Source organism: Balearica regulorum, chromosome 3, assembly GCF_011004875.1.
Source record: "Balearica regulorum gibbericeps isolate bBalReg1 chromosome 3, bBalReg1.pri, whole genome shotgun sequence".
Classification (NCBI taxonomy): Eukaryota; Metazoa; Chordata; class Aves; order Gruiformes; family Gruidae; genus Balearica; species Balearica regulorum.
The window spans coordinates 400,819-426,267 of record NC_046186.1 but is presented as its reverse complement, the minus strand read 5'-3'; the positions used below and the strand labels follow the sequence as shown (position 1 = coordinate 426,267).

Here is a 25,449-nt window from a genome sequence, read left to right as displayed (position 1 = left end):
GGGGCGGAGCAGGGGCCGGTCCCGCCCGCGGGGAGGGGAGGTGGCGGCGGCGGCGGCGCATGCGCGGGCGGCCCGTGCGGTCCCGGCCCGGTCCCGGCGAGCCCGGCGCGGTGCGGAGGGAGCGGAGCGGCGGCCGGAGCGGCCGCGGCCCGAGCGCGGTGAGTGCGGGCCGGCACCGGTACCGGCACTGCGGGGCGGGGAGGGGAGGGGCCGGGCCCAACCGAACCCAACCGAACCCAACCGAACCCAACCGAACCGGGCCGCCGCCATCGCCCGCATCCCGGCACCGGCCGACGCCGCCCCCCCGGGAATCGGGCGGAGGGGGGTGGGAGGGTATGGGGGGGACGCCGGGGCCTCGGGTGATGGAGCGGCCGGGGCGGCCGGGGGGGGTGTCCGTCCGGTGTCCCCGGTGGCGGAGCGGCCGTGACAGCGGGGGGGGCTGGGGCTGGGGGGAGCGAACCGGGGGGGGGAATGGGGCGGCCGGGGCCGGGGGGTCCCGCGGGGCCGGTGGCGGCGGGGTCCGGCCTGACTCAGCGGCGGCCGCTCCTGCGCCCCGGCTGCGTCTCCCGCAGGGCCCGGCACGGCCCGGCACGGCCCGGAACGGCGGGAGCTGTAGTCCCGGCACCGCGCCGGGTACCGGGCATCATCACCGGGTACCGGGCATCACCGCCCCGTACTGGGCATCGCTCGTTACCGGGCATCATCACCGGGTACCGGGCATCGCTCATCACCGGGCAGCATCACCGGGGCCGGGCACCCCCCGGGCTCAGTGGGCTCCTGCCGGGCCCGGGTCGCTGCCGGTTGCGGGGCTGGCGCTGGGTGCCGGTGCGGGGGGCCGCTGCCGGGACGGGCGGGCAGAGCCTCTGCGGCACCGGCTTGGCCAGAGCGGTCCCGGGCGGCCGGCGGTGACCTGCCACAGCGTGACGCGCTCTCGTCCTCACGGTGTCACGGCGGGGCCGAGCGGGGCACGGGCAGCCCTTCGCCGGCAGGACGGCAGCGCTGGCATCGACCGGTGCCCGCTCCGGTGCGGGTCGGGATGGGGGTCGGTGCCTTCCCGGTGCTCCCCGCCGCCGTCCGGCCCCATCTCCTGCCGACGGGCCTTCTCGCCGCGTGGGGAAGAGCAGGTCCCCAAGGCTGCGGTGACCCCTCCACCCCCCCCCCCCGCAGCCGTCGTGTGCCGCCACGGTGGTTCCCTCCCGTCGCGCCTGGGCACGGCTCTCCCCGGTGAGCGGTGTGGCCGAAACACGTGGGGCCTCTCACCGAGGGGCTGGGGGATGCTCTGCGGCACGGGTGTCCCCCGTCCCAGCCGGGGGTGCTGCCGAACGGCTCTCCCCGCGCCGGCTCTAACCACCACCCAATTTGAATCATCAAAAGGCACTCGGCATTAATATTTCAGGGATGCTGTGCAGGATGAGGATGCCGGAGCGGGCGAGGGGGGAGCAGGCGCGGTGGGAGGCGCTGCCGGCAGCACCGCACTCTGCACATGCTCCTGCCGCTGCTATTTCAAGTTATTTAGGTTAGCGAGAGCGGAGCAGGCGGGGGACCCGCCAGGCCAGGCCACCCTGCCCGTGCTCGCCCGCGTCCCCATCGGCCCGGCACTGGGTGCCACGGCTGCACCGAGTGCCACCGACACATGCCGCGAGCTGCCAGCGTGCGAGCAGCCGGTTTCCCTCGCCGCGGGCTGGGACAGGCGCTGCTAAAGAGCCGGGAAACTGGGAAAGGTGCCGGGGGATGGACCTGGCGAGGAGCTGGGTGCTGCCTGTGCCCCGGCAAACCCATCTGCCACGCACGGGCTCCGAGCTGGCACGGCACGGGGACCCTCCCGGCGTCAGGGGAAGCGGTGCTGGGGGGAACGTCCGCAGTGGCCGGGGGGCCGGGGGCGAGTGGCCGACCCTGCCCGCACCTGGGCCACCCTGCCTGCCACGGGAGCCGCCTGCCAGCTGCCAGATCAGCCGGGCAGCACCGCAGCAGCTCCGCGCCGCGCTCAGCCCCCGCTGGGTTGTCTGCCACCCCCCTCGCGTATTTGTCACTTGAGAAGCCACCAGGACGGCTCCCAAAATAGAAGCTGCGAGTTGCAGCAGCCCAGCTCGCCCCGGTGCGGCGGTGCTGCCGGGCCGGCACAGGCAGCAAGGGGCCAGCGCTGACCCGCAGCCCGGCCAGCGCGGCCCCCGGGCAGCCGCAGCGACGCGCAGTCAGTGCCCGGCCTTGGTGGCCGGCGCTGGCACCGCCGCCTCGGTGCTGAGCAAACACCTCCGGCACGGCCGCCGGCCTCACTCTCCTCCCGCTTTGTTTGGCCAGAGCGCGCTGGCCCCGGCCCAGCGAGGGCTGCGGCGTGGGACGCCGGTGCCTGCCGTCGGCGTGAGGAGCCGGGCTGGACGACCTCTCCGCGCCCCGGCAGCGCCGGCGAGACGGGGCAGAGACACGCGCCCCGGCGTTTTGTTCCCCGTTGGGCCTTGATTAGCAGCTCGGCCGCCGGACAATTAAAATGCAGCGGTAAGCGTCCCCCCTGCCCCGTCAGCACGGCTGGCCGGGCACAGCCCCGGGCGCCCTGCGCCGGCAGCGTGGAGCGGGGGGGTCCCCCGCACGGCGGGGGCTGCACCCCAGAGGCCCGCGTCCCGCCGCGCCACCGCTGCCTGCAACCTGCCTGCATGGGGGAGCCATGGCCGGCACCAAGGGCCGCCGGCGGGAGCCACGCTGCCGAGCCAAGCCGCTGCTCCCCGGGGACCTGGTGCCTGCAGAGCTGGGCCGGCCGTGTGCCGAGCCCTGCACCGGAACGGCTCCTCTCCCTGCGGCTTGCTGGGAATCGGGGCTAAATTTTCATTTTTGGTGGATTTTGGTTGTTGTATTTTGCAACAGCCGGCGGCAGAGGCAGCGTGCAAACCGGCCGGGCCGGAGGCTCCCTGCCTTGGGTGCGTCCGTCACCCAGCGTCGGGGCTGGGGCGGGCAGCGGGGCCGGCTCCTGCCCCGGCCGGAGGGCTGCCACGAGCCTTCCCTTCCCTGTCATTACGCCGGGGCGTGCTCAGGGCTGCGGCGGAGGGCTTTGAAGCCCGGCGTGGTGTTTCGGAGGGTGAATGAGCTGGGTGGCACCGCGCACCCCGGCGAGTGTCCCCTCGCAGCGCCAGCGGCTCCGGCTGCTTGGGGATGTGCCGTGCCGGTGCTCGGTGACGCCGCGTGTCGGAGCGGGGTCAGGGTGCGCCTGGCCGGGTTTGCATGTGTGGCGGCATGTGCAGGAGTCGGGGCGCGGCCGGCGGCGGCACGCCGGGGAGTGGTTGGCGTGGTGACACCCGAATTCACCCCGCTGTGAAACCCGTCCCTGCGGCTGCAGGCTGCCGGCACGGGCCTCGGCTCGCTTCGGCAAAGGGGAAGCCGCGGCTGCACCGACGCCGGCAGCGTGCCGGGAAACACGGGGGGAATCCTGGGGGGCGAGGGGTGGGGGCGCGGGTGCGTCGCCTGCCCGTGGGGAGCTGTGTGGGGCTGCTCGCTCCGCTCGGCGGGATGATGAGGAGGGGCGATGAGGAAGGCACCGGGGCCCAGCCCTCGCCCTGGTGCCGGCACTGGGATGGCGTCGGGGGCTGCACCGTGCGGGGAGCGCGTTGTGGGCCAGGCACGCTCCGGGCTCTGCACCGCCTCGCCCGCCGGGGAGCGTCCCTGGTGGGGGGCTGCCCACCCCTCCCGGCTGCGGTGTGGGAAGGGTCCCCGCAGACCCGGCCGTGCAGGGCTGGGGGCTCACCCCTGGGGCTGCGCCCACCCCGGTGCCGGCAGCGCGTGCCCCGTCCCGCAGCCTGCGCAGCATGGCGTGGCACGCGCCCCACGGCAAGCGCCCACGGCAGGGTGCCGGGAGAGGCGGGAGAGCCGCGTGCCAGGTCCAGGCGGGACACGTCCCCCCGGTTTGAGTGGGGCGAGACCTGGCCCCCCCCGGCTCGGTGCGGCGGCTGGATCCTGCCGGGGAGGCTCCGGCACCCAGCCCAGCCCCGCTCCGGCTCTGCCGTGTGCGCAGGGCGCTGGCAGCTGCTCCCGGCTATTTCGGGAAAGGACGGCAATGGCGGGGGGGGGGGGGGGTCACCCGGCCGCTGGCTCCTTGCCGGGGTGGGCAGGCAGCCCCCCGCCCTGCAGCAGCCCCCCCCCGGCCTGCCGGGCCCCTGCCCACCCTGGCAGCGGGCAAGCGCCGCTGCTTTCCCGGCTGCACCGCGGCGGCCGCACCGCAGTGCGCGTGGCTCTGGCTCTGCGCCGCGCATGACTCAGCTCGGTGCTGCCGGAGGGAGGGGACCCCTGCCTGCACCCCAGCCGGCGCCGGGCAGCGTTCGTTTGGCTGCTTGGACAGGCGCTGCGGCCGGTGCGTTTGGTCCTGGCCAGGCACTGGGGAGCGGGACGGTGCCCGCCGTGCCGTGCCGGGGGCTGCCGGGGGCTCGGCGCTGGCCGCAGGGCCCTCGTTTCCAGCAGCTCCCGTGGCTAAAAATACCGACACCCCCGCTGCACGCCGGCAATGGGGCGCTGTGTGGGGCGGGTGGGACGCGGCGCTGGGGGTCCCGGCCCCGGTGGGGGGACGGGCTGGCTCAGCTGCCGGTGGTGGTTCAGCTGGGGCGTGTGGCTGTGCCAGCATCACCGATGCTGAGTCACGGCAGCACCGAGGCCGCAAGCCAGCGGGGGGGGGGGTGGCTGCAGCTGCCGGCACCTTCTCCCCTCGCACGAGGGCACCGGGAGACGACAGCACCCCGGGGTGCCGCAGCCCATGGCCAGCCTACATGGGGGGGGGGTCGGGGTGCAGGCGATGCCCCCCCGTGCCGGCCCCACGCCGGCTCCCTCCCGCAGAGCCCCCAGGCGGCAGCTGGGCCTGGGCCCCGGGGAGAGGGGAAGCGGATTAACACCGCTGCTGGGGGGGCTGCCAGGGGGGGCGGGCAGGGGGGGACCCCGCTCTCGGGGAGGGGCGGCGGGACGGGGACCCCGCTCTTGCAGCAGCGACGGTCCCTTCTCCAAAGCGTTTGGTGGGAGCCGGTGGGACGGTGCTCTCCCCCACCCAGCCCCGGCACGGCTCTCCTGCGCTCTGCCGTGCCGGGGCCGTGGCTGTGGGGTCTCCGCTCCTGCGGTGCCGGGGCAGAGCCCTCCACCATCTGGGAGCGGGTGTGCGGCCGTGCCTGCCGGCAGATGTTGCCCCTCTAAGCCCTGCGCTAATGGACCCCGATCCCGGCCCCGGCAGATTAGGCAGCCAGCAAGGGCCAGGGGGGGCCATAAGCGGCTTATGGGCCGGCACCAGCCCCCGGCCCCCGTGGCCGCGCGCAGGGAAGGAGCTGTGCCGCGGCGCAGGGGCAGCGCCCTCGGCGGTGCCCGCTCCCCCCGGGACCCCCTGCCCGTGAGCCACATCCTGCACCGCATCGTGTCCTGCGGTGGGTCCCCTGCATCGGGGCAGGGGTCCGCCGGGCTGGGTGGGCACCGCGGGGCTGCTGGGGACCGTTGTGCCCCCGCCATACCGGGGCGCAGCCAGGGTGGGGGGGGTCCCGCGGGCCGCGCTGCGGCAGCCTGGCCCCGGTGTCCCCCGGTGCGGCAGCGCGGGTGGGGCGGGCGCCCCGAGTCCTGCCGGTGCCGGCGAGGAGCAGGGCCGGGTTGGGGGGCGCATCGGGGTGCCGGCGCCGGCGTGACGCCCGTCTCTCGGCAGCTGGGGCATGGCCGTCAATGTGTACTCGACGTCGGTGACCAGCGAGAACCTGAGCCGCCACGACATGCTCGCCTGGGTCAACGACTCCCTCCAGCTCAACTACACCAAGATCGAGCAGCTCTGCTCAGGTGGGGTGCGGGTCCGGGGTGGGGTGGGGGGAACACACAACACACGGGCGGGGGGGGGTGACACATGACGGCGGGGCGCTGCCGGCCCCCCCTGACGCCGTGGTGTGGGCCCGGCGCAGGGGCTGCCTACTGCCAGTTCATGGACATGCTGTTCCCCGGCTGCGTCCACCTGCGGAAGGTGAAGTTCCAGGCCAAGCTGGAGCACGAGTACATCCACAACTTCAAGGTGCTGCAGGCCGCCTTCAAGAAGATGGGAGTGGACAAAGTAGGTCCACGGCCGGGGGGGTCGCGGTGGTATGGGGCCGTGCCGGGGGGTGCAGCCGCGCCAGCTCCTCCGTGTGTCCCCCCAGATCATCGCAGTGGAGAGGCTGGTGAAGGGCAAGTTCCAGGACAACTTCGAGTTCATCCAGTGGTTTAAGAAGTTCTTCGACGCCAACTACGATGGGAAGGAGTACAACCCGCTGCTGGCGCGGCAGGGCCAGGACGTCGCGCCCCCCCCAAACCCAGGTGATCACATCTTCAACAAACCCAAGAAACCCATTGGCACTGCAGGTAATGTCCGGGTCCCCCCCGGCGAGCGCTGCCCCCCGCCCTCCCGCCCGGCCTCCTGCACCCCACATTGCTCTGGCCGCAGCCGGGCGTCCCCCCCGCGTCCCCGCCCCTGCCTGCGCCCCGCTGCCTGCCTGCCTGCAACCGGGGGAGCCGAGCGGGTCTGCAGGGACACCCGGGGCGGAGGGGACGGCGTGCCCCAACGGAGGGACCTGCGGGAGCTGGGCAGGGCTCGGCCATCTCCAAGCTCACCCCGGGTCTGGGGGTGGTTTGTCCCCCCGGCCCCCCCCATGGCTGCCACCCCCGCCCTGTGCCGTGCTGTGCCACCCCGGTGCCCCAGTGCCGCTGCGCAGCCAGGCTGCTCCTGGCCGCGGGCGATGCTCCGTGGGTGTTGGGGTTCCCTGTGCTGGCCCCATGTCAAGGACCCCCTCGTCCCATGGGAAACCCCGGCCAGGCCATAAGCCCCCCTCGAGGGGGGCTGGGGTGAGATCTGCCAGGGGAAACTGAGGCAGGGGGAGGCTCAGGGCAGGACAGCCTGGAGCTGCAGCTCAGCCCCCCGAGTGCTCTGCCCGCCCTTGCTGCCTGCTGCTGCCTCCTGGCCCTGCCGCCCCGCACGATGCAGGGAGGGGGGTCCCTGCCAGCCCCCCCCAGGCCGGCATTAACCCGTCGGTCCCCGTCTGCTGTCAAGTCCCCCAGAGGACCTCTCCCACCGGCCCCAAGAGCACGTCGAACCCGGCCCGCCTCAGCAACGTCCCCAGCAGCATCCTCCGGAAAAACTCCCCCGCGGCCCGTAACGGGGGCACCGAGGCCGACGCGCAGATCCTGGAGCTCAACCAGCAGGTAGGCAGGACCCCTGCCCGCTGCTGCCTGGTCCCTGCCAGCCGCTGCCTGTGCCCGGCTGCCGGCAGGGCCGGGGGACGCCCTGGCGTGGGAGGGAGGGAAGGGATGGTGCGGAGCCCCCCGGGTGTGGGGTAGCAGCCCCCTCCCGGCCACGGGCTGAAGGCTGCGGCCCCCGGCAGCTGATGGACCTGAAGCTGACGGTGGACGGGCTGGAGAAGGAGCGGGATTTCTACTTCAGCAAACTGCGGGACATCGAGCTCATCTGCCAGGAGCACGAGAACGAGAACAGCCCCATCATCACCGGCATCGTCAGCGTCCTCTACGCCACGGAGGTGAGAGCCGGGCACCGCTGCCACCCCCCCCGGGACCCCGGTGCCCCCAGCCCCTCGCCTGCCCCCCAGACTTCCCTGGGATGAGCCCCCCCTTCCCCACGGCTGCTCCTGGCCTCAGGGGGGTGGGGGGGGGTGTTGGGCTTTGCCGAGGCCCTTGTGCCGTGCCGGGAGGGGCCACGGAGCCGAGGTGGGAGCCGGCCGGGAGCGGGAGCGCCCACCCCCCACCATGCCCGGGCTGATGGCCGCCTGTGCCCCCCCATCGCCAGGAGGGCTTCGCCCCCCCGGAGGATGACGAGCTGGAGGAGCAGCAGCCAGAGGACCAGGACGAATACTAGCCCCGGCACGCTCCCGCACCCCGCGCCGCCCCGCGCCGTTCCCCCACCATAGACATTTGAGGTCTGAGCCTGTGCGCCTCGCCCTGCACTGTCACACGCCATCACGGTCTCCAGCGGCCGAGCCCGCGGCCTCGGCGTCCAGCAGCTCCGGTGGGAAGCCACTGTCTCCATAATAAAATAGATTTCCATCCTGCGAGGAGCAGGGCTGTACCTACGCCGGGGCTGGAGGTGGGGACGGGCTCTGGCCGCCGTGCCCGGGGCCCGGCCCTTGCTGCCCCCACCCCATATTTATTTCCGTTGTCCCCTCCGGTGTGAGTGCTGCAGCCGCCCCGGTGCCCCCGCTCTGCCTCACGCTGTGAGTGAGAGGGGAAAGGCCGAGTCCTTGCGGTGTTTTCCTGGGTGCTGCCTGCGCCCTGCCAGCCCGGGAGCCTGGGGATGGGCGCCGGAGCCGGGGGCCCTGGGACCACTGCAGGGGGTGGGGGCCTGGGTGGCGGGGAGGATGCGGCTCCGAGAAGGGGGGTGTTGCTTCGGGTTCCTGGGAAGATGAAGAAGAGACCCCAGCCTGGCTGATGACGCAGCCGCCTGCCCGCACGGGCAGATGCAGGCAGCGGTGGGGGGGGACCTGGCCACCGCAGGGGATCCCAGCGTGGGGACGGCGGTGACCCTCTCCCGCTGTGGGACCCCCTCCCCTCGCCCGTGGCCACTGAGGACCCCCAGGGCCGGGTCTGCCGCCCCGCGGGGCGCTGGGGGGGGGGTTTTTTTTGCAGAGAGCAGCACGCAGCGCCTGCCCCGGCCATCGCCTCCCTGTCCCATCGCTTGTCTGGTCCGTCACTCCGGTTGCAAAGCCTGCATCTGTGTTAAGTTTTATTTAAAATAAACTCGTGTGGTAAAACCTTGTCCTGCCCGTCTCTGGCGGGGGTGCGGGGGGGGGGGGGGGCTGGGGCCAGGACCGGCCAGGCCGACAGCGGAGGGTCCCCGGACCGCGCGGGGCGGGAGGTGCCGGTCGGTTCCTGAACTCGGCTCCCGGCGCGAAGAAACAGGAGCCCGGAGAGGGGCCCGGACCCTGCGGGCAGCCCCGTGCCCCGACGGGGACCGCCATCCCCAGGGGACCCGTCTTCTCCAGCCGCTTTCGCTGCTCTCATCTGTTCTTGTGACCCACGTATCAGGGGAGAGCGCGAACGCAGTCCCCCACTACCACAAATTATGCAGTCGAGTTTCCCGCATTTGGGGAAATCGCAGGGGTCAGCACACCCGGAGTGCAGGGGATGAGCCTCGCCCTGGGAAAACCACCTGCCTGATCATGGTGTCTCCCCTGCCAGGTAAGTATGACCTCTCCTCCCGCACCCGCCCCCACACCGCGCCAACCCCACCCCTAACCCACGGACACCGCACACCGCCGCCCTCTCCCCCCGCACACACGCACCGCGCCTCCTGCACCCCACGCTCCGCCGACATCGCGCGCCGCACACGCACCACTCGACGCCCGCCACCGCCGGTGCCGCGGCGCACGGGTCTCCCGTCACGCCCTGCGCGGATGATCTGCATGGACACGCCCTACTCCTCCCCAAGGCCCCGCCCCGGCGGCCCGGAGCGGCTCTGCCGGCAGCGGCGCCATCGCCGTGGCCACGCCCCCTCCCCAAAGCCCCGCCCCTCGCCCCGCCCATTCCCGCCCCTCGGGCCGGCCGGGTCAGGCCCGCTCCTTTCCTGCCGCCTCCCGGGGACCCCCCCCCCCACCCCCCGGTGCCGCTGCCCGCAGACCCCAGCCCGGACCCTCCGCCCTCCCGGGGACCGGTCCCACGGCCGCGGGGTGCAGCACCGTGGCGACCCCCCCACTCAGTGCCGCAGCGAGCTCCGCTCTCGGCTGCCGTCCTTGCTCCTGGCCGTGCCCTGCCCCTGCGCCCTCGGCCCCTCCGTCCCCGGCCGTGCACCGCGCTGCCCCGCACCAGCCCTGGGCCAGCTGGCGTCCGTCTGTCCCCGTCCCCAGGCGCCACCGAGCAGCCGAGGCTCCCCGCAGGCCTCACAGGCCCCGGCGCTGCTGTCAGGCTCGGCTGCTCCCGCACCAGGGCCAGCCGTGTGCGGCGGGGCTGACATTTGCCTTCCTGCAGCGCCCTGCGCCATGACCGTGCCGACCGCAGGTCACCGAGCGTGGCTCACCATGGCCCCTGCCAACTCCCGCAGCACACCCGGTGCGTCCCGTCGGGGCCGGGGACTCCCGAATGTCCACGGTGCCGCCGCCTTCCCAGCCCTGGTCCCGGGGGGGCATCGTCCCTGCTCCAGCCCTCCCCTGCGTGCTGGGACCCCAAAGTCTGGAGCGATGCGGGCACCTCCTGCCTCCACCTCTCCCACCTCCCGTGCCACCAGGTCCCCTGTGCACAGCACCCTGCCCGTGGTCTGTGTCACCCGGGGCCACTGGGCTCCCGCGGGCCTGGCCTCATCCCCGGGCCGGGGCACTGTTAAAGAAAAATTCTGCCGGACGTAGAGTTACCCTCGGTTTGCTTATTGCAGCGCTGGATGCACGGGGGAAACAGCTCCCCCAAACGTGCATGCCAGGTGATCACCAACATACAGGTTCCATAGAATCAAAATATACATATTCATTGTTTTTCCGAGAAAAGGCAGTCCTAGGATAATCATTTCTTGGAATCCATTTCCATACGCTCCTCCCCGTCACGCATGCTCAGTGATTGGAGTCGGTGGTCCTCAGGGGTCTCTGGTGGTCGTCAGTGGTCTCGCACCCGTGTTCGCTGGGTGACCCTCTTCTTGCAGGCACGCGCAGTGTCCTCGCTGTGGATACGCCTGTCCCTTACAACTTACTTCATAAGATTAATATTCCCGGGCCTGTTGTCCGGCTGGGGAGGGACTGTCCAAGGAACGTAGCGGCATTGTACCTTGCCATGGTCAGTTAGCTCCATTACCTGTCACCTTGGTTAGAAACCCCTTTCCCACGATTACAGGCTTTGAAACAGTTCTAGGCCTTAAGCAGCTTTCTAGTCAATATAAGTTTTCCTATAGCTGAGCTTCTGTATTTTTACAGGCACGTCCGCTCTGCCTGGTCCCCGTCCCGCCTACGCCCTCTGCACGGTCCCTGCCGTGTCCGCCTTTCGGCAGCGGCTCCCTGCCCGTCCCCGCGGGGCTCCGGGCGCTGTCTGGGTTGGAGGGGCGACCCCCGACCGCTGTCACGACTATCGCCACGCGGCGGCGCGGGGCGGGCGGGGGGGGGGGGGCGGGGGGGGGGTGTTATAGCTCCGCGGGCGGGGCAGCGCTCCGAATGGCCGCTTGGGGGCGCTGCTCTGCCGACTGGCCTGGGGCGGGGCCTTGCGGCGGGGGCGTGTCCATGCAGATCAAACAGACACGCGCGGCACCACGGGAGCCACCCGTGTCACACCGCCGCTGAGCGTGGGCGAGCGCGGGCGCCGCGTGGGCGTCGCTCGTTGGCGATCAGTGGGGACTAGCGCGAGGCGTCGTGACGTGCCGCGAGCGTGGCGGGACCGGGAGTGTCCGTGGGTTAGGGGTGGGGTTGGCGCGGTGTGGGGGCGGGTGCGGGAGGGGGCGTCATACTTACCTGGCAGGGGAGACACCATGATCAGGCAGGTGGTTTTCCCAGGGCGAGGCTCATCCCCTGCACTCCGGGTGTGCTGACCCCTGCGATTTCCCCAAATGCGGGAAACTCGACTGCATAATTTGTGGTAGTGGGGGACTGCGTTCGCGCTCTCCCCTGACATCTCTCCCGTACAAGGACAGAAACGCGGCGCTGGGGGTTTTCCTGCGCTCCCCGCACGGGGGGTCACCTCGGGGAACGCGGGGCGGGGACCTGCGCTGGCGGCAGAGGCTTCGGGGCCGCGCTGGCTCGTCTGCCAAAGGCCTGGGCAGGTCCCCGCTGACTGGGAGCTGGGCACTGTCAGTCCAGCTTAGGAGGAGGGCTGGAGGGAAAGCCCAGGGAGCTGCCCGTCTGCGAGTCTAACCCCAGCACCTGGGAAAATTACAGAGAAGATTATAGTGGGCGCTATTGGAAGGCATTTAAACAACAATGCAATCATCAGGCACGGTCCGCGTGGGCTCACGAAGGGAAAGTCCAGGTTAACTAATTCGATATCCTCCTACAGTAAGGTCACCCGCCCAGTGGATGAAGGGACGGTGGTGGATGTAGCTTTGCTGGATTCTGGTAAGGTTTTTGATACCGTCCCTCACAGTATCCTTCTGAACCAGTCGTCCAACTGTGGGATGAGCACGTCGATGGGGCACTGGGTGAAGAACTGGCTGGATGGCTGGGCTCAAAGGGTTGGAGTGCATGGGGTACGTCTGGCTGGTGACTGGTCACCAGGGGTGTTCCTCAGGGCTCAATCCTGGGGCCAGCGCTGTCCAGCGTGTTTGAATGCCGCATTAGCAGCTGGCTGACAATACCAAACTGGGAGGTGCTGTTGACTCTCTTAAGGGACAAGAGGCCTTGCAGAAGGATCTAGGTAGAGAGGAGCGTTGGGCAATCATCAGCAACATGACATTGAACCAGTCCAAGTGCCGGGTGCTGCACCTGGGAGGGAGCAATGCCAGGCACAAGCCTAAACTGGGAGAGGAGCGGCTGGAGAGCAGCCCTGCAGGAAGGGAGCTGGGGTGCTGGTCGGCAGCAGGCTCCACAGGAGCCCGCAGCGTGCCCTGGCAGCCCAGAGGGCAAACCGCATCCTGGGGGGCATCAAACACAGCAGGACCAGCCGGTCCAGAGAGGGGATTGTCCCGCCGTAGCCAGCGTTGGTCGGCCTCAGCTGGAGTGCTGCGTGCTGGGCTGGGCCCCACTGTTTGAGAAGATGCGAAGGTCCTCGAACGTGTCCAGAGGACGGCAACCAAGCTGGCGAGGGTCTGGAAGGCATGTCCTGCGAGGAGCGGCTGAGCACTCGGGGTTTGTCTAGTTTGGAGAGAAGGAGGCTGAGGGGCGACCTCATCGCTCTCTGCAGCTTCCTGAGGAGGGGACGTGGAGAGGGAAGGTGCTGATCTCTTCTCCCTGGGATCCAAGGACAGGAAGCCTGGGAACGGCTCAAAGCTGCATCAGGGGAGGTTCAGCCTGGACACGAGGAAACATTTCTTTACCGAGAGGGTGGTTAGACCCTGGAACGGGCTTCCCGGAGAGGTGGTTGATGCCCCAAGCCTGGCAGCATTTAAGAGGTGTTTGCACAATGCCCTTAATAACACGCTTTAACTTTTGGTCAGCCCTGAAGTGAGCGTCGTAGGTCCCAGATGAACTACCCTACCCTTACCGTACTCTTACCCTATCCCACCCTATCCCATCCTGTCCTATTCCTGAGCAGGATGACACAAGGTGTGCAATACCCCTGGGGTCGTCTGTCCTGTCTGGGTCCTCTTTGGCCCCTTGCCCACCCCTGGTCAGGGATGCAGAGGATGCCCTGGTGCGATGCTGGCACCACTCAGCAGCCACCAAAGCGTGGAGCATCACCAGCTCTGTGCCAGCCATGCGTGGGCCAGAGCGCGGCACTGCTGGGGCTGCTGTGCCAAAAGGTGACTCCATCGCAGCCGAGCCGGGCACACAATCAGCTGTGTCTGGAGATACACTGACATTTCACTGACGTCGTCGTTAGCTTGGTGGCTTCACTAGAGCTCTCCCTTGCTCTCACCCACCCCAGATTAACACTGGGATTAGAGAAATGACTGGGTGACAGGCACAGAAGAGACATCTGGAGCAAAGCGATCCTGTGGTGCAGCTGCTGCCCGCCCGCGATGGGGTGGGCCCCGCGGTGCACGGCGGCGGGACGGCGGTGCCGACTGTGGCAGCTGTGCCCGCTGTGCCCAGAGCTATGTGCTGGTGGTGGAGGGAGTTGAGTATTGCTGGCCAGGTTCCTCACAGGGTCTTGGGTGTCATCTCAGCCCTGTCCCCTGCACTGACCCACCCCACCCCGAATGCTGCTGCCACGGCTGCCTTCAGCGCTTCAGTTCAAGGGAGGGGGAGTGCAGCAGGATGGCACCAAACCCGTCCCCATCCCATCCCTGTGCCTGGATCGTCGTCGTTCTCAAGGGCAGAGCCTTTTAAGGTCCCTAGGAGGGACCCAGGTCTCTGGGGAGGAAACAGTAAGAAATCCTTCCTCTCCGTGGGTCAGGGATGCGTCCGTGTGTCCTTGGACACCAGAACCCCTCGTGCCACCGCCAGCTGGAGCAGCTGACCCCGCGCTGTCCTGCCCAGCCACGGACGTGCTCCACAGGTCCCGCATTCGGGGGGGTGACGCTTGTTCCCCTCACCCCCCCCTTTCCTCGGCAACGCTCGCGCTGCGGAACGGCTCTGCCAGGTTGAAATCTCTGGACACGGCGGCCGTTCCGTGGCGGTTCCGCTTTTCCCGTCCTTCCGCCGGGTCTTCTTTAAATGTGGGAATTCAAACGCTGTGAGGAGCGGGGCCGGGCTCGGGGGGGGGGGGGGTGTCCCCTGCCCACGGCGGGGCGGGGCCTTGCGGGACGGGGCGTGTCCATGCAGATAATCCGCGCAGGGCGTGACGGGAGACCCGTGCGCCGCGGCACCGGCGGTGGCGGGCGTCGAGTGGTGCGTGTGCGGCGCGCGATGTCGGCGGAGCGTGGGGTGCAGGAGGCGCGGTGCGTGTGTGCGGGGGGAGAGGGCGGCGGTGTGCGGTGTCCGTGGGTTCGGGGTGGGGTTGGCGCGGTGTGGGGGCGGGTGCGGGAGGGGAGGTCATACTTACCTGGCAGGGGAGACACCATGATCAGGCAGGTGGTTTTCCCAGGGCGAGGCTCATCCCCTGCACTCCGGGTGTGCTGACCCCTGCGATTTCCCCAAATGCGGGAAACTCGACTGCATAATTTGTGGTAGTGGGGGACTGCGTTCGCGCTCTCCCCTGGCATCTCTCCCGTACAAGGACAGACTAAGCGGGACACCCCGTCCGGTGCTTCCTGACGGCTCTCACCCGTGTGCCCTTGCGACCGAGGGTCCGGGGCCCCGCGGGGGGAACGTCGAGTTCGGCGGGCGGGCAGGACCCTCGCAGGCCCCGCTCCCTGATCGCCGCCATCTCTCCGCGGGGACAGCGGGAGCCTCCGGCCGGGGCGCAGCGGTGCCCGCGGGGGCCGCGGGTTTCCCGTGTTCTGCCGGCGCGAAGGCTCCGTGATGGCCGCGTTAGAGCAAAATCAAACGTAACCAGGACCATCGCTGCTAAAGGACGGCGTTGCACGGCCCTACCCCTGCCTCATGTTCATCCAACCGATATACTAATTAAGATGTGATTGTCAGGAAGTAGAACTGTAACCGATAAATTGATAGTTTGACCAACTACCCTTGAAGAACCGTTTGGGCTTGCCAGAAGTACCGGGAAACGAGGGGACAGGTAATTGCGGCAGGGGTAGGGCGACCACCGACCCACGGACCACCTACCCCAATTATTCCACCTGCTCGAAGATAAAGGAGGAGAAAAGAACCGAGCGTGCGTTCTAGTTTGCATGCTAGAGCAAGAAACGTAACCCGATCATTTCTAGAGTAGCGCTGCATACGTGTTAGGAAGATGCCTGTGTTAATGCATGACGTATAACTAACCCTGATGCGAAGCTCTGGGGTGCTGTTCCGGGACAGACGCTGCACCTGCGCGAACACGCCACGAAATACCTCTGCTCCGCGCGGCTGTGAGCGTATGGGCCCCGGGTAAAGGAACCCCTGGGTTTGGGACATCAGCCTCCTGCAAGCGGCACCTCGCGACCGCGGGCCCGCCCGCCCCGGGCACCCCCGCAGGACCCGGCTACTCTGCAGGGAAAGGGGAGGTCGGGTACTCTGCGGGGTCCCGGGGCCGCCGCGGTGCGGTTCTGGACGGGTGTTGGCTCTGTCCTTGTACGGGAGAGATGTCAGGGGAGAGCGCGAACGCAGTCCCCCACTACCACAAATTATGCAGTCGAGTTTCCCGCATTTGGGGAAATCGCAGGGGTCAGCACACCCGGAGTGCAGGGGATGAGCCTCGCCCTGGGAAAACCACCTGCCTGATCACGGTGTCTCCCCTGCCAGGTAAGTATGACCTCCCCTCCCGCACCCGCCCCCACACCGCGCCAACCCCACCCCTAACCCACGGACACTCCCCGTCCCGACACGCTCGCGGCACGTCACGACGCCTCGCGCTAGTCCCCACTAATCGCCAACGAGCGACGCCCACGCGGCGCCCGCGCTCGCCCACGCTCAGCGGCGGTGTGACACGGGTGGCTCCCGTGGTGCCGCGCGTGTCTGTTTGATCTGCATGGACACGCCCCCGCCGCAAGGCCCCGCCCCAGGCCAGTCGGCAGAGCAGCGCCCCCAAGCGGCCATTCGGAGCGCTGCCCCGCCCGCGGAGGTACAACACACCCCCACCCCCCCCCCCGCCCGCCCCGCGCCGCCGCGTGGCGATAGTCGTGACAGCGGTCGGGGGTCGCCCCTCCAACCCAGACAGCGCCCGGAGCCCCGCGGGGACGGGCAGGGAGCCGCTGCCGAAACGCGGACACGGCAGGGACCGTGCAGAGGGGGTAGGCGGGACGGGGACCAGGCAGAGCGGACGTGCCTGTAAAAATACAGAAGCTCAGCTATAGGAAAACTTATATTGACTAGAAAGCTGCTTAAGGCCTAGAACTGTTTCAAAGCCTGTAATCGTGGGAAAGGGGTTTCTAACCAAGGTAAGAGGTGATGGAGCTCACTGACCATGGCAATGTACAATGCTGCTACGTTCCTCGGCCAGTCCCTACCCCACCGGACAATAGGCCCGGGAATATTAATCTTACGAAGTAAGTTGTAACGGACAAGCGTATCCACAGCGAGGACACTGCGCATGCCTGCGAGAAGAGGGTCACCCAGCGGACACGGGTGCGAGACCACTGACGCCCACCAGAGACCCCTTGAGGACCACCGACTCCAATCACTGAGCAGGCGTGACGGGGAGGAGAATATGGAAATGGATTCCAAGAAACGATTATCCTGGGACTGCCTTTTCTGAGAAAAACGATGACTATGTGTATTTTGATTCTATAGAACCTATATGTTGGTGATCACCTGGCATGCACGTTTGGGGGAGCTGTTTCCCCCGTGCATCCAGCGCTGCAATAAAGCAAACCGAGGGTAACTCTACGTCCGGCAGAATTTTTCTTTAACAGTGCCCCGGCCCGGGGATGAGGCCAGGCCTGCGGGAGCCCAGTGGCCCCGGGTGACACAGACCACGGGCAGGGTGCTGTGCACAGGGACCTGGTGGCACGGGAGGTGGGAGAGGTGGAGGCAGGAGGTGCCCGCATCGCTCCAGACTTTGGGGTCCCAGCACGCAGGGAAGGGCTGGAGCAGGGACGATGCCCCCCCGGGACCAGGGCTGGGAAGGCGGCGGCACCGTGGACATTCGGGAGTCCCCGGCCCCGACGGGACGCACCGGGTGTGCTGCGGGAGTTGGCAGGGGCCATGGTGAGCCACGCTCGGTGACCTGCGGTCGGCACGGTCATGGCGCAGGGCGCTGCAGGAAGGCAAATGTCAGCCCCGCCGCACACGGCTGGCCCTGGTGCGGGAGCAGCCGAGCCTGACAGCAGCGCCGGGGCCTGTGAGGCCTGCGGGGAGCCTCGGCTGCTCGGTGGCGCCTGGGGACGGGGACAGACGGACGCCAGCTGGCCCAGGGCTGGTGCGGGGCAGCGCGGTGCACGGCCGGGGACGGAGGGGCCGAGGGCGCAGGGGCAGGGCACGGCCAGGAGCAAGGACGGCAGCCGAGAGCGGAGCTCGCTGCGGCACTGAGTGGGGGGGGTCGCCACGGTGCTGCACCCCGCGGCCGTGGGACCGGTCCCCGGGAGGGCGGAGGGTCCGGGCTGGGGTCTGCGGGCAGCGGCACCGGGGGGTGGGGGGGGGGTCCCCGGGAGGCGGCAGGAAAGGAGCGGGCCTGACCCGGCCGGCCCGAGGGGCGGGAATGGGCGGGGCGAGGGGCGGGGCTTTGGGGAGGGGGCGTGGCCACGGCGATGGCGCCGCTGCCGGCAGAGCCGCTCCGGGCCGCCGGGGCGGGGCCTTGGGGAGGAGTAGGGCGTGTCCATGCAGATCATCCGCGCAGGGCGTGACGGGAGACCCGTGCGCCGCGGCACCGGCGGTGGCGGGCGTCGAGTGGTGCGTGTGCGGCGCGCGATGTCGGCGGAGCGTGGGGTGCAGGAGGCGCGGTGCGTGTGTGCGGGGGGAGAGGGCGGCGGTGTGCGGTGTCCGTGGGTTAGGGGGGGGGTGGGCGGGGTGTGGGGGCGGGGGCGGGAGGGGAGGTCATACTTACCTGGCAGGGGAGACACCATGATCAGGCAGGTGGTTTTCCCAGGGCGAGGCTCATCCCCTGCACTCCGGGTGTGCTGACCCCTGCGATTTCCCCAAATGCGGGAAACTCGACTGCATAATTTGTGGTAGTGGGGGACTGCGTTCGCGCTCTCCCCTGGCATCTCTCCCGTACAAGGACAGACTAAGCGGGACACCCCGTCCGGTGCTTCCTGACGGCTCTCACCCGTGTGCCCTTGCGACCGAGGGTCCGGGGCCCCGCGGGGGGAACGTCGAGTTCGGCGGGCGGGCAGGACCCTCGCAGGCCCCGCTCCCTGATCGCCGCCATCTCTCCGCGGGGACAGCGGGAGCCTCCGGCCGGGGCGCAGCGGTGCCCGCGGGGGCCGCGGGTTTCCCGTGTTCTGCCGGCGCGAAGGCTCCGTGATGGCCGCGTTAGAGCAAAATCAAACGTAACCAGGACCATCGCTGCTAAAGGACGGCGTTGCACGGCCCTACCCCTGCCTCATGTTCATCCAACCGATATACTAATTAAGATGTGATTGTCAGGAAGTAGAACTGTAACCGATAAATTGATAGTTTGACCAACTACCCTTGAAGAACCGTTTGGGCTTGCCAGAAGTACCGGGAAACGAGGGGACAGGTAATTGCGGCAGGGGGAAGGGCGACCACCGACCCACGGACCACCTACCCCAATTATTCCACCTGCTCGAAGATAAAGGAGGAGAAAAGAACCGAGCGTGCGTTCTAGTTTGCATGCTAGAGCAAGAAACGTAACCCGATCATTTCTAGAGTAGCGCTGCATACGTGTTAGGAAGATGCCTGTGTTAATGCATGACGTATAACTAACCCTGATGCGAAGCTCTGGGGTGCTGTTCCGGGACAGACGCTGCACCTGCGCGAACACGCCACGAAATACCTCTGCTCCGCGCGGCTGTGAGCGTATGGGCCCCGGGTAAAGGAACCCCTGGGTTTGGGACATCAGCCTCCTGCAAGCGGCACCTCGCGACCGCGGGCCCGCCCGCCCCGGGCACCCCCGCAGGACCCGGCTACTCTGCAGGGAAAGGGGAGGTCGGGTACTCTGCGGGGTCCCGGGGCCGCCGCGGTGCGGTTCTGGACGGGTGTTGGCTCTGTCCTTGTACGGGAGAGATGTCAGGGGAGAGCGCGAACGCAGTCCCCCACTACCACAAATTATGCAGTCGAGTTTCCCGCATTTGGGGAAATCGCAGGGGTCAGCACACCCGGAGTGCAGGGGATGAGCCTCGCCCTGGGAAAACCACCTGCCTGATCACGGTGTCTCCCCTGCCAGGTAAGTATGACCTCCCCTCCCGCACCCGCCCCCACACCGCGCCAACCCCACCCCTAACCCACGGACACTCCCCGTCCCGACACGCTCGCGGCACGTCACGACGCCTCGCGCTAGTCCCCACTAATCGCCAACGAGCGACGCCCACGCGGCGCCCGCGCTCGCCCACGCTCAGCGGCGGTGTGACACGGGTGGCTCCCGTGGTGCCGCGCGTGTCTGTTTGATCTGCATGGACACGCCCCCGCCGCAAGGCCCCGCCCCAGGCCAGTCGGCAGAGCAGCGCCCCCAAGCGGCCATTCGGAGCGCTGCCCCGCCCGCGGAGGTACAACACACCCCCACCCCCCCCCCGCCCGCCCCGCGCCGCCGCGTGGCGATAGTCGTGACAGCGGTCGGGGGTCGCCCCTCCAACCCAGACAGCGCCCGGAGCCCCGCGGGGACGGGCAGGGAGCCGCTGCCGAAACGCGGACACGGCAGGGACCGTGCAGAGGGGGTAGGCGGGACGGGGACCAGGCAGAGCGGACGTGCCTGTAAAAATACAGAAGCTCAGCTATAGGAAAACTTATATTGACTAGAAAGCTGCTTAAGGCCTAGAACTGTTTCAAAGCCTGTAATCGTGGGAAAGGGGTTTCTAACCAAGGTGACAGGTAATGGAGCTAACTGACCATGGCAAGGTACAATGCCGCTACGTTCCTTGGACAGTCCCTCCCCAGCCGGACAACAGGCCCGGGAATATTAATCTTATGAAGTAAGTTGTAAGGGACAAGCGTATCCACAGCGAGGACACTGCGCGTGCCTGCAAGAAGAGGGTCACCCAGCGGACACGGGTGCGAGACCACTGACGACCACCAGAGACCCCTGAGGACCACCGACTCCAATCACTGAGCATGCGTGACGGGGAGGAGCGTATGGAAATGGATTCCAAGAAATGATTATCATAGGACTGCCTTTTCTCGGAAAAACAATGAATATGTATATTTTGATTCTATGGAACCTGTATGTTGGTGATCACCTGGCATGCACGTTTGGGGGAGCTGTTTCCCCCGTGCATCCAGCGCTGCAATAAAGCAAACCGAGGGTAACTCTACGTCCGGCAGAATTTTTCTTTAACAGTGCCCCGGCCCGGGGATGAGGCCAGGCCTGCGGGAGCCCAGTGGCCCCGGGTGACACAGACCACGGGCAGGGTGCTGTGCACAGGGGACCTGGTGGCACGGGAGGTGGGAGAGGTGGAGGCAGGAGGTGCCCGCATCGCTCCAGACTTTGGGGTCCCAGCACGCAGGGAAGGGCTGGAGCAGGGACGATGCCCCCCCGGGACCAGGGCTGGGAAGGCGGCGGCACCGTGGACATTCGGGAGTCCCCGGCCCCGACGGGACGCACCGGGTGTGCTGCGGGAGTTGGCAGGGGCCATGGTGAGCCACGCTCGGTGACCTGCGGTCGGCACGGTCATGGCGCAGGGCGCTGCAGGAAGGCGAATGTCAGCCCCGCCGCACACGGCTGGCCCTGGTGCGGGAGCAGCCGAGCCTGACAGCAGCGCCGGGGCCTGTGAGGCCTGCGGGGAGCCTCGGCTGCTCGGTGGCGCCTGGGGACGGGGACAGACGGACGCCAGCTGGCCCAGGGCTGGTGCGGGGCAGCGCGGTGCACGGCCGGGGACGGAGGGGCCGAGGGCGCAGGGGCAGGGCACGGCCAGGAGCAAGGACGGCAGCCGAGAGCGGAGCTCGCTGCGGCACTGAGTGGGGGGGGTCGCCACGGTGCTGCACCCCGCGGCCGTGGGACCGGTCCCCGGGAGGGCGGAGGGTCCGGGCTGGGGTCTGCGGGCAGCGGCACCGGGGGGTGGGGGGGGGTCCCCGGGAGGCGGCAGGAAAGGAGCGGGCCTGACCCGGCCGGCCCGAGGGGCGGGAATGGGCGGGGCGAGGGGCGGGGCTTTGGGGAGGGGGCGTGGCCACGGCGATGGCGCCGCTGCCGGCAGAGCCGCTCCGGGCCGCCGGGGCGGGGCCTTGGGGAGGAGTAGGGCGTGTCCATGCAGATCATCCGCGCAGGGCGTGACGGGAGACCCGTGCGCCGCGGCACCGGCGGTGGCGGGCGTCGAGTGGTGCGTGTGCGGCGCGCGATGTCGGCGGAGCGTGGGGTGCAGGAGGCGCGGTGCGTGTGTGCGGGGGGAGAGGGCGGCGGTGTGCGGTGTCCGTGGGTTAGGGGTGGGGTTGGCGCGGTGTGGGGGCGGGTGCGGGAGGGGAGGTCATACTTACCTGGCAGGGGAGACACCATGATCAGGCAGGTGGTTTTCCCAGGGCGAGGCTCATCCCCTGCACTCCGGGTGTGCTGACCCCTGCGATTTCCCCAAATGCGGGAAACTCGACTGCATAATTTGTGGTAGTGGGGGACTGCGTTCGCGCTCTCCCCTGGCATCTCTCCCGTACAAGGACAGACTAAGCGGGACACCCCGTCCGGTGCTTCCTGACGGCTCTCACCCGTGTGCCCTTGCGACCGAGGGTCCGGGGCCCCGCGGGGGGAACGTCGAGTTCGGCGGGCGGGCAGGACCCTCGCAGGCCCCGCTCCCTGATCGCCGCCATCTCTCCGCGGGGACAGCGGGAGCCTCCGGCCGGGGCGCAGCGGTGCCCGCGGGGGCCGCGGGTTTCCCGTGTTCTGCCGGCGCGAAGGCTCCGTGATGGCCGCGTTAGAGCAAAATCAAACGTAACCAGGACCATCGCTGCTAAAGGACGGCGTTGCACGGCCCTACCCCTGCCTCATGTTCATCCAACCGATATACTAATTAAGATGTGATTGTCAGGAAGTAGAACTGTAACCGATAAATTGATAGTTTGACCAACTACCCTTGAAGAACCGTTTGGGCTTGCCAGAAGTACCGGGAAACGAGGGGACAGGTAATTGCGGCAGGGGGAAGGGCGACCACCGACCCACGGACCACCTACCCCAATTATTCCACCTGCTCGAAGATAAAGGAGGAGAAAAGAACCGAGCGTGCGTTCTAGTTTGCATGCTAGAGCAAGAAACGTAACCCGATCATTTCTAGAGTAGCGCTGCATACGTGTTAGGAAGATGCCTGTGTTAATGCATGACGTATAACTAACCCTGATGCGAAGCTCTGGGGTGCTGTTCCGGGACAGACGCTGCACCTGCGCGAACACGCCACGAAATACCTCTGCTCCGCGCGGCTGTGAGCGTATGGGCCCCGGGTAAAGGAACCCCTGGGTTTGGGACATCAGCCTCCTGCAAGCGGCACCTCGCGACCGCGGGCCCGCCCGCCCCGGGCACCCCCGCAGGACCCGGCTACTCTGCAGGGAAAGGGGAGGTCGGGTACTCTGCGGGGTCCCGGGGCCGCCGCGGTGCGGTTCTGGACGGGTGTTGGCTCTGTCCTTGTACGGGAGAGATGTCAGGGGAGAGCGCGAACGCAGTCCCCCACTACCACAAATTATGCAGTCGAGTTTCCCGCATTTGGGGAAATCGCAGGGGTCAGCACACCCGGAGTGCAGGGGATGAGCCTCGCCCTGGGAAAACCACCTGCCTGATCATGGTGTCTCCCCTGCCAGGTAAGTATGACCTCCCCTCCCGCACCCGCCCCCACACCGCGCCAACCCCACCCCTAACCCACGGACACTCCCCGTCCCGACACGCTCGCGGCACGTCACGACGCCTCGCGCTAGTCCCCACTAATCGCCAACGAGCGACGCCCACGCGGCGCCCGCGCTCGCCCACGCTCAGCGGCGGTGTGACACGGGTGGCTCCCGTGGTGCCGCGCGTGTCTGTTTGATCTGCATGGACACGCCCCCGCCGCAAGGCCCCGCCCCAGGCCAGTCGGCAGAGCAGCGCCCCCAAGCGGCCATTCGGAGCGCTGCCCCGCCCGCGGAGGTACAACACACCCCCACCCCCCCCCCCGCCCGCCCCGCGCCGCCGCGTGGCGATAGTCGTGACAGCGGTCGGGGGTCGCCCCTCCAACCCAGACAGCGCCCGGAGCCCCGCGGGGACGGGCAGGGAGCCGCTGCCGAAACGCGGACACGGCAGGGACCGTGCAGAGGGGGTAGGCGGGACGGGGACCAGGCAGAGCGGACGTGCCTGTAAAAATACAGAAGCTCAGCTATAGGAAAACTTATATTGACTAGAAAGCTGCTTAAGGCCTAGAACTGTTTCAAAGCCTGTAATCGTGGGAAAGGGGTTTCTAACCAAGGTGACAGGTAATGGAGCTAACTGACCATGGCAAGGTACAATGCCGCTACGTTCCTTGGACAGTCCCTCCCCAGCCGGACAACAGGCCCGGGAATATTAATCTTATGAAGTAAGTTGTAACGGACAAGCGTATCCACAGCGAGGACACTGCGCACGCCTGCCAGAAGAGGGTCACCCAGCGGACACGGGTGCGAGACCACTGACGCCCACCAGAGACCCCTTGAGGACCACCGACTCCAATCACTGAGCATGCGTGACGGGGAGGAGCGTATGGAAATGGATTCCAAGAAATGATTATCATAGGACTGCCTTTTCTCGGAAAAACAATGAATATGTATATTTTGATTCTATGGAACCTGTATGTTGGTGATCACCTGGCATGCACGTTTGGGGGAGCTGTTTCCCCCGTGCATCCAGCACTGCAATAAAGCAAACCTAGGGTAACTCACGTCCGGCAGAATTTTTCTTTAACAGTGCCCCGGCCCGGGGATGAGGCCAGGCCTGCGGGAGCCCAGTGGCCCCGGGTGACACAGACCACGGGCAGGGTGCTGTGCACAGGGGACCTGGTGGCACGGGAGGTGGGAGAGGTGGAGGCAGGAGGTGCCCGCATCGCTCCAGACTTTGGGGTCCCAGCACGCAGGGAAGGGCTGGAGCAGGGACGATGCCCCCCCGGGACCAGGGCTGGGAAGGCGGCGGCACCGTGGACATTCGGGAGTCCCCGGCCCCGACGGGACGCACCGGGTGTGCTGCGGGAGTTGGCAGGGGCCATGGTGAGCCACGCTCGGTGACCTGCGGTCGGCACGGTCATGGCGCAGGGCGCTGCAGGAAGGCAAATGTCAGCCCCGCCGCACACGGCTGGCCCTGGTGCGGGAGCAGCCGAGCCTGACAGCAGCGCCGGGGCCTGTGAGGCCTGCGGGGAGCCTCGGCTGCTCGGTGGCGCCTGGGGACGGGGACAGACGGACGCCAGCTGGCCCAGGGCTGGTGCGGGGCAGCGCGGTGCACGGCCGGGGACGGAGGGGCCGAGGGCGCAGGGGCAGGGCACGGCCAGGAGCAAGGACGGCAGCCGAGAGCGGAGCTCGCTGCGGCACTGAGTGGGGGGGTCGCCACGGTGCTGCACCCCGCGGCCGTGGGACCGGTCCCCGGGAGGGCGGAGGGTCCGGGCTGGGGTCTGCGGGCAGCGGCACCGGGGGGTGGGGGGGGGTCCCCGGGAGGCGGCAGGAAAGGAGCGGGCCTGACCCGGCCGGCCCGAGGGGCGGGAATGGGCGGGGCGAGGGGCGGGGCTTTGGGGAGGGGGCGTGGCCACGGCGCCGGCGCCGTTGCCGGCAGAGCCGCTCCGGGCCGCCGGGGCGGGGCCTTGGGGAGGAGTAGGGCGTGTCCATGCAGATCATCCGCGCAGGGCGTGACGGGAGACCCGTGCGCCGCGGCACCGGCGGTGGCGGGCGTCGAGTGGTGCGTGTGCGGCGCGCGATGTCGGCGGAGCGTGGGGTGCAGGAGGCGCGGTGCGTGTGTGCGGGGGGAGAGGGCGGCGGTGTGCGGTGTCCGTGGGTTAGGGGTGGGGTTGGCGCGGTGTGGGGGGCGGGTGCGGGAGGGGAGGTCATACTTACCTGGCAGGGGAGACACCGTGATCAGGCAGGTGGTTTTCCCAGGGCGAGGCTCATCCCCTGCACTCCGGGTGTGCTGACCCCTGCGATTTCCCCAAATGCGGGAAACTCGACTGCATAATTTGTGGTAGTGGGGGACTGCGTTCGCGCTCTCCCCTGATACATGGGTTACAAGAACAGACCGTATTACCCATCATGGTTGTTTCTCCGTTATCCCAGTCCCTGTCCTTGATCTGCTCCCCGCTCGGCCCTCGCTGTTTTCGGCGGTACCGCTGGGCCTGCGCTCGGGACTGGCCGCGCTCCGTTCTCT

General features: G+C 68.6%; 1 protein-coding gene and 9 non-coding genes across 14 annotated transcripts; 6 read left to right on the top strand and 4 right to left on the bottom strand.

Annotated features, from left to right (window-relative positions):
* On the top strand, positions 1-8,726 carry MAPRE3 (microtubule associated protein RP/EB family member 3). Of its 5 annotated transcripts, none has more exons than XM_075750204.1 (8): positions 41-158; positions 2,299-2,493; positions 5,651-5,778; positions 5,898-6,043; positions 6,129-6,285; positions 7,016-7,167; positions 7,347-7,499; positions 7,766-8,726. In XM_075750204.1, the coding sequence occupies exons 2-8, from the start codon at positions 2,486-2,488 to the stop codon at positions 7,832-7,834; spliced, it is 813 nt and encodes a 270-aa protein (XP_075606319.1). In that variant the 5' UTR covers positions 41-158; positions 2,299-2,485; the 3' UTR covers positions 7,835-8,726. The 5 variants fall into 5 exon arrangements, with proteins under 5 accessions (XP_075606321.1, XP_075606320.1, XP_075606319.1 ...); XM_075750202.1 differs by having other exon boundaries at positions 44-158; positions 6,129-6,330; XM_075750206.1 differs by lacking the exon at positions 2,299-2,493 and having other exon boundaries at positions 1-158; positions 6,129-6,330.
* Positions 8,727-8,997: 271 nt separating this feature from the next.
* Positions 8,998-9,161, bottom strand: LOC142601453 (U1 spliceosomal RNA). The gene has a single exon (XR_012835015.1). It is a non-coding gene; the product is annotated as a U1 spliceosomal RNA (small nuclear RNA).
* Positions 9,162-11,388: 2,227 nt separating this feature from the next.
* LOC142601452 (U1 spliceosomal RNA) lies at positions 11,389-11,552 on the top strand. Its single transcript, XR_012835014.1, has one exon. It is a non-coding gene; the product is annotated as a U1 spliceosomal RNA (small nuclear RNA).
* Positions 11,553-14,515: 2,963 nt separating this feature from the next.
* Positions 14,516-14,679, top strand: LOC142601451 (U1 spliceosomal RNA). The gene has a single exon (XR_012835013.1). It is a non-coding gene; the product is annotated as a U1 spliceosomal RNA (small nuclear RNA).
* Positions 14,680-15,668: 989 nt separating this feature from the next.
* On the bottom strand, positions 15,669-15,832 carry LOC142601457 (U1 spliceosomal RNA). Its single transcript, XR_012835019.1, has one exon. It is a non-coding gene; the product is annotated as a U1 spliceosomal RNA (small nuclear RNA).
* Positions 15,833-18,055: 2,223 nt separating this feature from the next.
* LOC142601450 (U1 spliceosomal RNA) lies at positions 18,056-18,219 on the top strand. The gene has a single exon (XR_012835012.1). It is a non-coding gene; the product is annotated as a U1 spliceosomal RNA (small nuclear RNA).
* A 990-nt stretch (positions 18,220-19,209) lies between these two features.
* Positions 19,210-19,373, bottom strand: LOC142601456 (U1 spliceosomal RNA). Its single transcript, XR_012835018.1, has one exon. It is a non-coding gene; the product is annotated as a U1 spliceosomal RNA (small nuclear RNA).
* Positions 19,374-21,594: 2,221 nt separating this feature from the next.
* Positions 21,595-21,758, top strand: LOC142601449 (U1 spliceosomal RNA). The gene has a single exon (XR_012835011.1). It is a non-coding gene; the product is annotated as a U1 spliceosomal RNA (small nuclear RNA).
* A 990-nt stretch (positions 21,759-22,748) lies between these two features.
* On the bottom strand, positions 22,749-22,912 carry LOC142601480 (U1 spliceosomal RNA). Its single transcript, XR_012835038.1, has one exon. It is a non-coding gene; the product is annotated as a U1 spliceosomal RNA (small nuclear RNA).
* Positions 22,913-25,134: 2,222 nt separating this feature from the next.
* On the top strand, positions 25,135-25,298 carry LOC142601455 (U1 spliceosomal RNA). Its single transcript, XR_012835017.1, has one exon. It is a non-coding gene; the product is annotated as a U1 spliceosomal RNA (small nuclear RNA).
* The last annotated feature ends 151 nt before the right edge of the window (positions 25,299-25,449 follow it).